A 14,795-nucleotide genomic window follows, 5' to 3' on the forward strand; every position below is an offset into this window, starting at 1 on the left:
CCACGATCGAAGCCGTTGCCAACGGTACTATGCCCGGCCCCGGTCCGCTGTTGAAACACGTTCCCCACAGCGGATGCTGTCCTGGTCCTCGACGGAACTGCTCGTCTCATTGGTGCAACCGGCGCACACTACGCAGACTTTATCGTGCATTTCAAAGAAGCAGATCGGTCTCTGATATGGGAAGTGGTCTTTGGTAAGCCCGATGGTAAGCCTCAGGCTTTTTTTCTGTCGACAACAGAATTTTATTGATATATTTCGAAGACGAGATCACGATGGCCTCCTTCACCATCCCCAGAGTAACACGGGATATGCTGCGCGACTTTTCGCCCTCGGCAACAATGGTCCTTCGTGCTCTCCGCGTTTCCATTTCGCAGAACCCGCCGCAACCTCTCAGTCTCCGCGAAACACAATTCACGACATCGAATCTTGGACACCAGCCCGCGCAGGAACTCTGCCTCTTCGATCCCGCCAACAACGTCGTCGTGCAGGGATTCCTTTATCGTTGCGTCACTATGCGCTGCCACCGAGTGTTTATTCCGGGATCAAGATGCCCCCGCCACTGAGCACGGCTGAGAATATAGTGACGACGATGATGGAAGGATAAGATAGAACAAAGTTTTCTATCCCTAGCTAGACCAATTGAGCAAACGATTCGTGAAACCTCTGACATACTTAGTGGCGTTGACTTGAAGACGGTTCAAGGCTACATCTACACAACACACCATACCGGGTTCCATTGCTAAAATGCCACGTAAGCAGCGCGCGGCTTGGCCTTTCCGTTCATCTGCCCACGCAGTTCTCACCGTCATCTCCGACCTCGATTATGCTGGGCGGGAAAGCGGGCCGCAGGGTATAGCATCCTCAAAGTCCACCTGCAAAATATTGTCAATTGACGAATCCAAATTGCAAAGCGAACGTACTCGTTGAACGACCCTCAGAGATTTGAGTCTGCAACGGCGGGGTGTAGTAGCTCTGTGGACTGCCGACGGCGAGTCTGACGCGAAGACCGATCGGAGTCCCAAGAACAAAATGGAACTATGTGGATGTCCTAGCATATACGTCCGCCTTAAGCGATAGAGGTGTCAAGACTAGCAACAGCCTGGTGCCGGATTCATGAAATCGGAGAGGAGGAGGGTAAATGTCGCTCAGGAAACGGGGTGACAGAATCCACCCGGACTTCAGGGCTACAATACAGGAGCATAAGAGGATGCTGGGGACGCGAGAGGCTCTTTGGGGGGGCGTGGAGGAATATGTGTCGCGCGGTTCGTGACTTCAAGGCACAAGCTGTTGGCCACGGCGCTGTCGTGCGGTATTTGGGGCCGAGCGCAAAAGGCGCAGATGGTACATGGTATGCGTGTGCGGTGTAGCGTTGGAATGAGGGGCATAGACAGCGTAGTCGTGAACTCATTTGACGAGCACTGCAGAAGATGAGATTGAAGAGAGGGATACGTTGCTCAAAACTCACCTGGCGGGCCGGAAATTCCATGATATCTTAACATGGTACATTCTATCTCGGTTCGAAGGATGTGTGGGTCGTTTTACACCCAGTGGACATCGTTTTGTGGGGGGCACCTGAGTTTTAGCAAAATATCAGTATTGTGTCGGAGGAAAACGCCAGAAACGCACTGTCGAGACTTTCAAGAGCTCTGGAGATGCACGGCACCGATGAACCTCACGCTCTCCAACAGTTTCCACCACCCAACTCTGGCTTTCCCATTCCGCTGTACGCACTGACTCCGCAGCCTGAGTGCGTCGATGAGCCACGTCTTCGCAATGCGAGCTCGAAATCGATGTCTGGTGTGGTACAAGGCCTCGTGGTCCAGTGTCAGTGAGCGCTCCATGGCCGGCAACGGTTTTCGAACGCCAATCGACACGGAGGAAGAGAAGAGAAAAGTGATTTCCTTTTTGGGACAAACTTTGGTTGTTCCTGATTCTCATCTTCGACCAGCGACAACGGTCTTCCCTCCTCAATGCCCTTCAATCGCGCGCCGCAGAACTTCAATCTCTCACAGTGGCTTCATAACTCAGCGGAATATCTTGCCCTCATTGGTCTACTACTCGTTCAGCTTCAGAATGAGTACCGCACACCTCTTCTGCGGCTAGTTGCCGTCCACATCCCTCCACCCCACAACGTGCGAATACCGCCAACCTCTCATCGCCTCCGCAAGTATGCAATACAACCTCTACCACCGGGTGCAATGTCTGGGTTGGAACTCCGTCGACATGTTCTTGCCGAGCGCGAAAAGCATTTGTCTGCAGCTGGATTGCCTTGCTGCTCTCTGCCGACCGCCTTAGTGCGCTGAGCACCAAGCTACGGTCAACCCTAAAGCCCTCCGGAAGTCTTATCAATGCATCTACGACAAAACTTCCGTGAACGACGCCGCCTTGAAACAATATATCAGTACACACGCCCGCCTCGTTCAAACAAGCAATACCGCATATCATCGCCCAATAGACTAGTCTGCTTGTCGTTTCGCTCACGACGAGGTCCGTGGCAGCAAATATCTGGCCTGGGCTTTCTACATCAGCGTCGGAAAGTAGAAGGACTATCTCCACTTACCATTCAAGAGTAGCCATGTCACGACCTCTGCAACTCCGCCAACGCCACGAAGGACTTCAACATCTGTATCTTGCCCTTCTCGTTGTAACTCTGACGCACTCAGCGTCGAATGCGTTCCGTCTGGGAGTGGCCATGAAGCCATCGAATGGCGGTGCAGCCAACCGCGAGTGAAGCAAACCTCACCAACGCCGCCATGGCCACCCTTTTATCAAGTTTGGCTCCCTCGATCACGTCTTGACTCCTTTGAATGTCGAATGGAATACACCGGCATCGCATTTAAGCGCCCGTTTAGGCGCGCGCCAACGTTTGCGACCATATCAGGCCCACCAATGTGAGACGGTTGGCGGTGTTCTCTCGCATCCTGTCAACCACCATTCGCCCTTTTCGACGAGAAGGGTAGCGTCTTGCGCGCAACTGAGCCCGGAGTTCTGAACTTATAGGCTAACAGCGCAGTCAACGCCAGAGCACCTAGCTCGGGGCGATATCGGATCGTCAAGCTGCACTTTGTTTTCTTTCAAAGGTTTCCACCTATATTCACCGCAAGGAACGACTACCTCATGTCTGATCCGCTGGGGAGGAGTTGTGAGTGACGCCTACGGCGCTTAATTGCAATCTAACAAAGCTCTAAACTTTATACAGCCTGTCAGCATCTCCGAACACCGAAGATCAAGCAACCGAATCAAGCAGCAAATATGCAGGCGCTGACTGATGCAGCTCAACCCGAGCTCAAGCCTCTCGATTCACAAGCGGACACGGGAGAGGCGGCCTCTCTTTTGAGGCCGGTGACCTTCCGTGCTGTCTCCCATCCCCGGCATCATCCACGACAGCCAGCAACAACTCGTATTGGGACTGCTCCGACATCTGTTCACCGCTCCTCGCTCGAACTCGTCTACAGACAAGCTGGAACATTCAAGTCGGATCAGCCTTCATACCAGAGTTGGGCCCGGACACTATGGGAAGCTCTCCACATCCCCAGTTTCATGACAAGTCCGTCCTGTGCACCAAATTTGTCGTCGCCTCAAGCCTATTGAAGCTTGATCGGCCTCCCCTGGTTCTCTCTGACTCTGGCTCCGCCTCGAAAACATCAGCATCACCCACTTTCGTCGTCAGCAGAACATAATCTCTTGCGCAACGCACCGTTTGAGGCGGGTTGGCAATGCTCTAAACCTCTCTGGCTCACGCACTGTGCAGTATAAAAGATGCGCTCGCCACCGTTGTCTCTCCAACTAACCCAAGTTTCCAAACCTTCTCCGAGTTCGACATGCAACAATTCACATACAACCGTCGCGTTCTACAAAGCACATTGTCCTTCTACATTACTACAATCGAAGCTGCTGCCAATATACCCGGCCAACCTGGTCCGCTCCTGGCGACATTTCCCATGTCGAACGCTCTTCTGGTCGTCGATGCACATTCGCCTCTCATCGGCGCAGGCGGTACCATCTTCGACTTCACCATTCAGTTCCGCGAAGAGGCCGACGGGTCCTTAAGGTGGCGAATCGTCTTCAGTGAGTTTCGATTCCAACGTTGGCTGCTCACAATTTTACTCGTTCCAATAGACGACACGACTATGGCCTCCTTCACCATCCCCGCCACCACCCTAAACATGCTGCGGGACTTTACGCCGTCCGCGATCATGGTCCTCCGCGCTTTACTCGTTTCGCTTCAGCAGCACCCAGCGCAGACCCATCTCAGTCTCCGCGAGACACCATTCACGCGGTCTAACCTGGGGCACAACCCCGCGCAGGAGCTCTGCCTCTTCAATCCAACGAGCAACGTCGTCATTCAGGGTTTCCTTTATCGCTGCGTCACGATGCGCTGCCACCGCGTGTTTATCCCGGGATCAAGATGCCGACGCCACTGAGCGCGGCCGGGACGTAGCGACGAGGCCGATGGCGGGGAGTCGATACATAATCCTTGAATAGATCATTCTGAGTAGACCGGTACTAGACAATGAGTCAGAGCAGTGTCTTGATTTGGTGCTAGACTAAGCAACAGATATCTTGGAGTAAACTCGTAAGTCGATGGAAGAGCTCAAGCGGCTTGGAAACGCACAGAATGCCGCCTTCACATCGAGCGTCTCGAGCCCCAGCACTCAGCGCCGTGAATGTGCCTGACCAGGATTGGATGAGCAAAAACGACAAGGAAACCGAAGGGAGGATCCTCACGCACCGTATTCCCTTTGCGAGTCTGTATGTCTTCGCCTCCGTGTACGCCCTCCTAGCCTCCAAAGGTCTCTACGGCCCACGGGTCTTCAGCCAGGTCGCGCCGAGTTGAGGACAGCTTAAGCAAGTGAGTCCTCGTAAACAATGTGCAGCGTGTGAATGGTCGCTCATTTCAAGACCCGGGAAGCTCAGTGGTCCTCCAGAGAAGTGCCTTTTGAGGGTCAAAGATGACGGTGATAGCATTACAGCCATGAGGCTGCTGCCTAGCCAGCCTCGAGTGAGTGAAAACGCTGGGTTGAATGCCGCATATCCCCAATGATCCGTCGTTTGCCGTCTCTGTCTACGTCCTCCAGGACGTTAAACTTGAGGATTGGCTTTCTAGAGTCTGCCCCGCGGGTGTTCAGGTCAGTCGACATGATCCTTGACGTTCAAAGTGAGTCACTGAACGGCGCGATTTGCAGCGTTCGCTCATTCCCCACAGGAAACGCCAAGTTATGCGTCGGCGGCTGCTTCATCGACCCGAAGCGCCAAACCCACCACGGGAGCGCCGAGTAGAGCGGCGGCCTCAAGTGCGCGTGGTGGTCTATTATTATCTAAGCATCTGAGGAGAAGATGACATGTCTTGGTGTCGATGGTGTAGTTGCTAGTGGAGGGGAAAGGGAAGATGAAGCTGCCTGGCCAACAGCTGCCTGCAGTGAGCGAAAGAGCCGAGGGAAAGAGATGTTCACGCACAGTGCTGTCGGAGAGTTCTCCGTCGTCCTCTGCATCCGCCCGCGTTCTACGGTATGCCAAATACTTATTGGCTCTCTGAAGCCCGCTGGTCGTTAGGAAACAAGTCTGAGTTAGCAGATAGCACAAGGTCAAATTTCGCATGAGCAGGCGCACCGGTTCCCTACAGCTGTGTTTCGGGCGCCCGCTTCATCGCCCTGAAGCGCTAAGCCGCACGCCAGGAGAGAAATACGTCTCAGACTAGTCTCAGGCGGCCGTGGCGGTCTGAGACAAGTCCGAGACTTGGTCCGAGAATAAGATGACGTGGCGTTACGTCACGCCCGCGACTTCTTTTCCCAAACCACCTGCGACCCTGTTGGTGCTCGCTGCTGCTTCTGGCCTGACCCCGAGCGCGCTCCCTCTGTCGGGAACTAACTTGCCATGGCGCGGGACCTGCCACCCTTCGCCAGCGCCCGTGGCCCCGAGTCGCTCGACGGTCTGATGAAACTTACTGTACCCCTCTCCGAGTCGAGGCGACAACTCCGAGTCATCCATCTCTGTGGTCAACGACTACTGGACGCTGCTCCGCCCAGCCAGCGCATCTGCCATTGCGTCGTTGCACGCAGTGGTGCGATGTTGATGTTTCATCGTCAAGACAACGTCGAAGGGGTTTCGAAAAGATCAAATTGCGGAGATATCCGGCCGACGCCGACGCCGCCCCACGTTCCAAGATACAAACGGCCGCACCCGTGCTATCCCTTCAAGCTACTAGTAGTCGGCTTCTGCTCGCGGCTCGTCATGGTCTCACTGGCAATGCCCTGGTGTGTCTCGTTCGCCACGAGGACGATGCTTATGCATGCTAAAGTAGCCTCTGCCCTTTTTTCCTCTGCTAGTACTTGCGGTGGTCCCGACTCTGCACCGCTTGTATGCACCTTGTGCCGGGTTATCTGCCCCAGCATTGCCTCCGGCCTTCAATTTATCATTTCCCGAACAACTCGCTTCAAGTTTTCGCAATGACTGACAGTCGACCGTTGGCATCTCTTCAAGTTGACGTTTCCAGAGCCCAGTCAGTCGTTGTCTCCCATCACCGCCCGCCGCTGAGCTCACGGAGCGCCCCTGGAGCCCCTGCAACGCAATGCTTGAAGGCGCAGCGCGCGTTCGATACGCGCGGAGGGTGTGATGAGGTTGTCGGCCGTTCTGTTCTATTTTGCGGTGTCCGAGGTTGGAAACATGACTCAGGCCACGCCGGACGCGGGCGCGGAGATGATCATGATGTATATGGTGCAGCATTAGGATCGGTGCGCGGGCTGCTTCTGGAATCTGCCATGGCCCACGGGCTCATCGTCATCGGCATCCGTGCGCCGGCGCTCGTTCGACACGAGCGCGGCCCCTTATGTGGATGTTGCAGTACTTTGCGGACCCTTCCGCAGTCAATCCGACGTGCATGGTGGACAGTGGACACTGGACGGGCAGGACAGGCCTCTGCCAGCCGTTGCGCTGGCCTCCGGTGATCATGACGGTCTGGCGGCTTGTTCGACATGAGAGCCGCACGATATCTTTGAACACCGACCCACTGGCACTGTATTTTGGAACCCCAACCAAACCCCAACAGCTCGTCATGCGCTGTAAGCGGATGGGGAGGGGGACAATAGGCAGGTGCGCCGTTGGTCGTACTACCATTGCGAGCCATATTTGAATCTCTTGCGAGCCGTGCCAAACTCAAAGTTTAAACAATTCCATGGCCATTGGCCGCTTGTGTTTCAAATTGCTTCCACTAGACGACCGACGACACGGAAGGCGCTGCATCACTGGCATCTGGCTCGTTCCGTCCTCCGCCGTCGCCAGCGGCGGGACCAAGGCGGGACCAACAACCGGCGCACCGACTTGCTCCCCACCTCGGTTGCCCGAGCACCTTGTGCCCACGCGCTGACGGGCCATGATAGTAAAAGTATACATAACACATGTCCACTTCAAGTTTTGCCAGTGCCACCTCGCGCCTTTGACTACTCTCCGATAAACGCCGGACATTGGAGTCGCGTCCAGGGGACGCGATGGGCGCCGGCCCCCCGTCGCGGCGCCACCAGTGTGCTGCACACCGGCAGTATCGATCTGTTAGTGTGTGCACTAACACATCAGTGTGCACTAACACATCGATATCCTCAACGCCCACGCGGAAGCCACGTGCACGTGGGCACGAACTCGGGGGCGCGCGTTCGACGCGTGTGCGCGCCGCGGGTATACTGCGGTATTGAACTCCTGTTTTGCTGGACGAAGACGAAGACGGCTTCGACGTTTTGATCTCGGCCGCCGCGGCGTTGAATGCGCTCCGCCGACGCCGACGTGGGACCGCATCCGTGCAGCTCGGGCACGCGGCGCGCCCACGGAGAAGCACCAGCCAATGGCGGCGTCGCCGCCGGCGGCCCCACGCGCGCCGGGCACCAATCGCGCATGCGCACCGGCCGCCGCATTCAGTGCGCACAGCGTAAACGGTAGACGCGCGTCCGATTGGCACGCGTAGCGGGATTCTGTCTCGGCGCCCGCGGCTCGCCGGGCGAGGACGAACCATCGAAGCGCCTTGGCTGCGCGACTCAATTCGGGCGATTGTATGGAGTCAATGGAAAGGGCAGGCACGCGGCAGCTGCAGCCATCGCGCTCCCACGCGCGGTCTTGAGACGTCGGCCGACCGCGACTGTATGCGGCGCACGGGCGCTCCGGCGGCGTTCCCGCTGGCCTGGCCTGGGCTGGGCTGGCCCACATCATGCCGGCACACGCGCTGTCTCCGCGCGGATCCGGGTCGCACGCGCGACACGGCGTGGGTCAGCGGGTGTGTCGCGTGTCGCGTGGCAGGCTGTGGCGTGGCAACGGAGACGGAGGCGGGGCCCGGGCGTGCCTGGCTCGCTGGAGGTGCGGTGGACTGGAGGCGCAGGACGCTGGGCCCGGCGACGCACGGGGGGAGGGAAGGGCCGGCCGCGGCGTGCGACGCCTGCTTGCTGGCGAGGGCAGGCGAGGCGTAGCTTCTCTTCTCCGGCGCTTGCTGTTCGCGGGTGAAAAGAACAGCGATCGCACGACAAGCGTCAACAGCAGCGGCGCACGTGGCGATGACGATGACGTGGCGCCAATCACGGAGCTTGCGGGCCACTGGCTACCCTCCACTTCGCGGGTGTGCGCCGACGTGTGCGGTGGCGCTGCATGCGCACCAGCAGCGTGCAGCGTGCGGGCGCGGGCTGGATGGTGCGGCGCGGGGATGCGATGCGGTGGGCACGGGTAAGCGGTTCACCCGGTCCTTTCGGCGTATTGGCTCGGCTAGCTCGGGTAGCAACACGCCCCAAAAGTTGAGAATCACGCTTACGCTTACGGCGCGGCTGCCTGCCCCAATCCTGCCCGCTACCCCAAAAGTCCGCTCGCCCCACGCCGCGCGGGCGTTGGGCCCCTCCGCCCGGGCGCTGTCGGTACACGTACCCTGCACCCTGCAGACGCACCGCATGGCGCACGCCGACGCAGCGGGGCGGAGAACGCGGCGAGAAGCCCCGGGCGGCGCTTCGATCAGACGGAAGCAAATTTTCCTGGTTGGCGCGCGGTGGCGTTTTCGTGATGCCCGTCGCGGGTGACGTGGGAGGCGACAGGCGGCTGGCAGTTTCTGCGGCCCTCTTCTTCTCCCCCCTCCACGAGCGCTCTGCACCCGCTCCCCTTACGACCTGCGACCTGCGCCTGCCGCAGCACGCACGAGTACGAACGAGAAGAGAAGGACGACTAGACTAGAATGGCGACGACAGCAGCAGATGCAGCGAGCGAGGGCCTGAGCTTCGTACGTCCGTCCCTGTCCCGTCCCATCCCTGTCGCTGTCGCAGCCACCCCCCGTCTTCTCCCGCGCCAGCACCCGCTGACGCCGCCCCCAGATCGTCGTGGGCGCCTCCGTCGCGGGGCTCGCCAGCGCCATCGCGCTGTCCGACGCGGGGCACCGCGTGCGCGTGCTCGAGGCCGCGGCCGCGCTCGGCGGCGGCGCGGCGGTGCCCGGCTGCGCGCGCGTCCCGCCGAACGCGTACAAGATCCTCGCGGGGTGGGGCCTCGAGGACGCGCTGAGGCAGGTGGCGGTGGAGAACGCGGGCTTCGGGGTGTACAAGTGTGCGTCTTCCTCTCCCCTGCTTTCATTGTGTGTGTGCAGCGCTGACGGGCGCAGATGCGAGCGACCTGCCCGGCGGCGCGCGCGACCTGATGGGGCTGAACACGTGGGACCCGGAGCTGCTCGAGGACGCGCGCGGGACGTTCATGTTCACGACGCACGCCGCGCTCCTGCGGCTGCTGTACGCGCGCGCGCAGTCGCCCCGCGTCGAGATCCGCTTCGGCGCGGCTGTGGCCGCCGTCGACGGCGCGGCGGACGCGCCGAGCGTCACGCTGAGCAGCGGCGAGGTGATACGCGGCGACGCGGTGATAGGCGCGGACGGCGCGCGGGGCGTCGTGCGCAGGATGCTGCTTGATGCGGAGGAGGTGCCGCGCGGCGAGGAGGAGGAGGATCTGGGGATGACGATATATTGGTGAGTCATTTCTTTTTCTTCCTTTCCTATCATCTGGTGTTCGTCACGGGCCACTTTTGCTGGCGGGTTGCGGGTAGCCCGCTTTCTGCAGGCCTGCGGAAGGCAGACGCTCGGTTGCACCAGACGCTGTCTGTCGATGGCTGTTGCGGGCCTGCTTCCCGCGGGCGTGGGGGCGTCGGAGCTTGGCGGAAAGGCCGAGCGCGGCGGGTCAGGACGGGCATCATCGCGCACCCACAGGCCCTGACCGACTTGGCGTTGCGGGCACAGGCCGAGCCCCCGGTTCGGGCCGGGGACCGGGACCGGCGGCGGGCTCCAGGACTCGGCCCTTGTCGCCCGCCGGGCCCCTTCGTGTTCCCTGGGCGAGTTCCCCGGCTTAGGCAGCGACTCCGCACCCGACGACACCCATCTCCTTGATGAGATGGCTAGGGCTTTCCCGTCGTGCGGGTTTCCGCCCTTTGCTGGCGGGCCGCGGGTGCTTTCTGCACGCGCGCGAACTGCCTAACCAAGCAGATCTTCGACAAGACGATGTCTGTCGATGGGCGGCTGTTGCGCGCCTAGCTCGCAGCAACGGCCGGCGCGGAGGTCTGCGCCAAGTCACCGCAGGCTTGGGGGCGTCGGAGCTTGGCTCAAAGGCCGAGCCCATTCCGCCCCGTCCGCAGCCCGCGAGCTCGATATCCGGCGCCACCGGCCGGCTCCGGCACCTGCGGACGCCGGGAGGCTGTGGTGGGTGTGGACTCGCGAGCAATCGCCATCGTGGCCATCTCAGCCTTGGGCTCCAAATGTGCACCCCCAAATTTGGTGGCCACCTCCCTGTCCGCAGGGCCCCGGTCGCGGACGCGGGCCAACCTGCTGCCAAACGGTCGGTGCCTTGGCTCGGATGGGCGTGACGGCTGGTGGTCGTGGGTCCGCACCCACAACCGCGAGCCCTGCACCCCAAGCGCGACCGGCAGGCCCTGCACCGGGGCTTCGCCGAGCCGGGCTTGCCAGACCCTGGAGCCGGCCCGGTACGCGCCGACGCCTCGAGGCTTGGTCGGATGGCCGCAACGGCTGTTGCTGGCGCAGCACGAGGCCTGATTCGGGCCGGGCCCCGGCTTGGGCGGGTAGCTCCATGACCTGGCAACGTGGTGGGCATGGGGCGAGCGCGAGGACGGGTCCCGATCAGGCAGCCGAGTCCGCACCCACAACAGCCATCAGATGGCGGGCTCGCAGTTTGGCTTTGTGAACAGCGGGCTGCGGGGGCCGGCTCGGCTTATGATGACCTAGGGGACTGCTCTGCCAAGCCCGATGAGGGCTGGGGTCGGGCTGCCAAGCCTCGGTGCCCGGCTGACTGCGGCGTTGAGAGCTTCCGCCCCTCTCAAACGCGGGAGGGCTTCGGTCACCGTAGGCCCTGTGCACGGGAGGGCTTGACCAGGACGGGCTCCATGGCTCCCTCTCGACTCCAGTCATCACCATAGCCATCCGCGGCCCGTTCAGAGGCGTACCTGTGACGAACATCATCCACTCCTCTACTATCCGTCAAATATAACTTGACTAACCTTATCCCCAGCTCCGTGGTCCCCCACGCGCTCGCCAAAGAACACCGCGAGCTCGACAGCTTCTACGAGTTCCCGGAGAGCACCGTGTCGATGGGCTCGGGCGTCGGCGCCGTCACGGACATGGACGAGAACCGTGACTTGTTTTTCTTCCTCTACACGCCCTCGCCCGCCCTGGCCCACTCCGGCACGTGGACGGCGCCGGCCCCGGCGTCGATGGCCGAGGTTATCGCCGACGCGCCGTCCGACGGCCCGCTAAAACTGCTCGCCTCCCTCGCCGGGCCGACCATCGCGCTGCCGTACACCACGCCCTACGACCTCGAGTCCTGGGTCTCCGAGAGCGGACGCGTGCTCGCTCTCGGCGAGGCCGCGCACCCGCTGCCCGCCTGCGCACTGCACACGTACTCGCTCGCGCTCGAGGACGCGCTCTTCCTGGGGCGCGTGTTCGGGCACACGGCGGCGCCGGGCCGCGTCCCCGAGCTGCTGTACGCGTTCGAGGAGCACCGCCGCGCGCGCTGCGCGTCCATCCGCGGGATCGACGCGGCGTACATCGGGATGATCACGACGCCGGACGGGCCGGCGCAGGCGGGGCGCGATGCGATGATGCGCGCGAACGCGGCCGCGGGAAGGAACGTGTTCCAGGCGGAGGGCGACATGCAGGAGATGCTCGACGAGACACGGATGGTGTTCAGCTACGACGCCGCAGACGACGCGGACGAGTGGTGGGTGTCGTGGGGGCGCTATCGGGAGCGCGCGGCGTCGATGAGCATGCCGCAGGAGGAGGAGTGAATTTTTAGACGGGGGGTATATAGAGAGACCACTGGCACATGCTTTCGGATTGTTTTGTTTTCGTTTCTTTTCTTTTCTCGTCGAGCTCCTCAATTAATCAGCCGCCCTTATCCTTGTACTCAGGCGAGGGGAGGCACAGCCTGCAGTGCCGTTCGACGCGTGTGGTGGGCATGACCATTCGATTCCTCAACCATGTTTTTTGGTTGAACTTAAATAGTACCCTACATATTTGACCCTGTTTCGAAAGTTGAAACAGGTGTGAGTAATTCATTGTGAGCACAGGGAGCACGTGGTGTTGATGAGCATGCCGCAGGACGCGGAGGGCAAGGAGGAGTAGGCATTAGATTTTTACAGACTATATGCTTTTGGATTGGATTGTTTTCATTTCTCTCCTTTCCTTTTGTCGTGCTCGTAAATCACTTATTTACATGGGTGCAAGCGAGCAGTCCAACAGGAGCCCTTGGTTGGTGCCGCGCCACAGGCATCCCAATACTATGTAAGTTGACAATAATTTGAGTCGAGTCAAGCATTTTCCCCCTTTTATTTTATTATTATTATTATTTTTTGGAGCGTTCATTGGAGTAATGGACTTCAGTCTGCAGAGCCATTTCAAAGAACATCCGCTCGATGAACTGGAGTTTGCCAGTAAAATACCGGAAAGTAAGCTCAGGGGGGAAATGCCTTTATGCACATTTTAAAACCAGTGTGGGACTCCTACTTTGGTGTGGTTTATCCAACACCTTTCTTCAATGGTAGAATACCCACTAAACCCCCCCCTCCTCATGTATCCAGCTATCCAGCAAGGAGTCTTCATCCAGCAGAAGTCCACTCCAAGTATTAATAGCTGGTTATAGTTTCTCAAATTTATTTTTATTTGTTAAAATCCTATCCCATTGGGGTATCCAAACTATCATTGTTAGCCATTGATTATGCACTTCATGAACTTGGCAAATGTCACCAGGATTTTTCACATGTCTTTCATTTTTCATATTCCAAATCATATACCATGCAGTTGAAACTAAAATACTGAACAGTCAATCTTTGTGAGGTTGAGGAGTTCCCTTACTAGTATGGAACTTGGTTAGATTACATCCCACTATTCATCCCCATTCAATCTTTGGCCATTGATTAGATTTCATACTCTAGAGCATTTCAGTCAGTTTCCAACTCTGGAATATTTCTAAAGCTATGCATTCTAACATGATATGTTCCAGAGTCTCTGGAACTTTTCATAGTGGGCATTCACCAAATGTTTGTAGTTGGGGAATGCCACTCTAAATGTACTATGTATAGTTTTCCATAACAGATCTCTAATTTTCAGAAGTATTTTCCCTCCTTGTCTTTTGATTCTAGTGGATCGTGATCTGTAAGCAAAAGATGGTGAAGAGCCTCGGCCATGGTATGTGGGGGGAACCCCAGCCGAGAGAGGATGCAAGTAGGAGAGAAGTGGGGAATGACACGTGAGTGTGCTTACGTCAGTGGCGGGAGGACGTGTCATGTGCGCAGCAACGCGGCTATCTCGAGTCATGGACGGTGAAGGGAAAGGCTCAGAAAAAGACTCACTGTCAGAAATCGAACTAAGCACACCGTGCTCGTGTCAAACGATAGGTACGGGAGCTGGCTGCTTGTATGATGGAACGCGAGCACCTCCTATACGGCGTCTTGGCCTTCTGTACTTAGTCTCGATGCAATTTGCATTGGTAAAAGGAAAAAAACAAAAGAAACACTTGATGTGTATGTCAATACCACTATGACCATGTGCTCGGTGAAGAAGGGCGATGCTGTCCAAGCAGGGACAGCGATGGGACCAAGGTCGTATCGAGATATGCACTGGCAGGGGGGTAGAGGTGTGGGTGAGATAAGATAAGATGTACTCAGCTTCGGAATCTAACGGAGAGCTCGCGGGCTCGACTTTGCGCTTTCGCTCGCGCTGCTCAAACTCAGAGGTTGTGGTGGAATGTAAGAGAGGGAATATATTTCTCCTATCTGTGCTGAGACGTATCCAGCAATCGGAAGGGGTACAGACAGATAAACTAGATTTTCCATGTGATGATGCTCTTCATCCAGCCCTGTAGAGGTTAAGCAGAATGCTCCTGACGTGACGTTGCAAGCTGCTCGCTGCCCCCGTCAGCGCGGACTATGGCTGACCAGGCCAAGTCCTGCATCTTGGTCTGGTCGATTCCGCCGCTGCCCCATGAGACTGGAGTCGGATATGATGATATAAGGAGTAAGGTGGAGGGGAGTGGAAAGATGAGTAAGTAGAATGTGGTGCAAAATAGGAGAAGCTGGAGGGGCCGGGCTGAGTCAGCGCTGGCCGGTGACATTCTTCTCAACAATACCTACACGGCTCTCCGATACAGTGTTCTAATCTAAGTCTAAGGGTTCAATTAATTAAGGGGTTATTAACCCCTAAGGGCTAAGCCCTTAACATCACCAGTTAGGCTGCCTAAGGGCTGAGATACTCTTAACTTGCCCTTAACATGCGAGCTGCGAGAAAGCCAATCGGAGA

General features: G+C 58.2%; 1 protein-coding gene across 1 annotated transcript; it reads left to right on the top strand.

Moving 5' to 3' along the window:
* Positions 1 to 9,193: 9,193 nt before the first annotated feature.
* MIND_00406700 (FAD-binding-3 domain-containing protein) lies at positions 9,194 to 12,286 on the top strand (the record flags this gene model as incomplete). Its single annotated transcript, XM_037360891.1, has 4 exons — positions 9,194 to 9,238; positions 9,330 to 9,555; positions 9,611 to 9,965; positions 11,512 to 12,286. The coding sequence occupies 4 exons, from the start codon at positions 9,194 to 9,196 to the stop codon at positions 12,284 to 12,286; spliced, it is 1,401 nt and encodes a 466-aa protein (XP_037223776.1).
* Positions 12,287 to 14,795: the final 2,509 nt, after the last annotated feature.

Source organism: Mycena indigotica (assembly GCF_014461135.1).
Source record: "Mycena indigotica strain 171206Taipei chromosome Unknown Mind.scaff0003, whole genome shotgun sequence".
Classification (NCBI taxonomy): Eukaryota; Fungi; Basidiomycota; class Agaricomycetes; order Agaricales; family Mycenaceae; genus Mycena; species Mycena indigotica.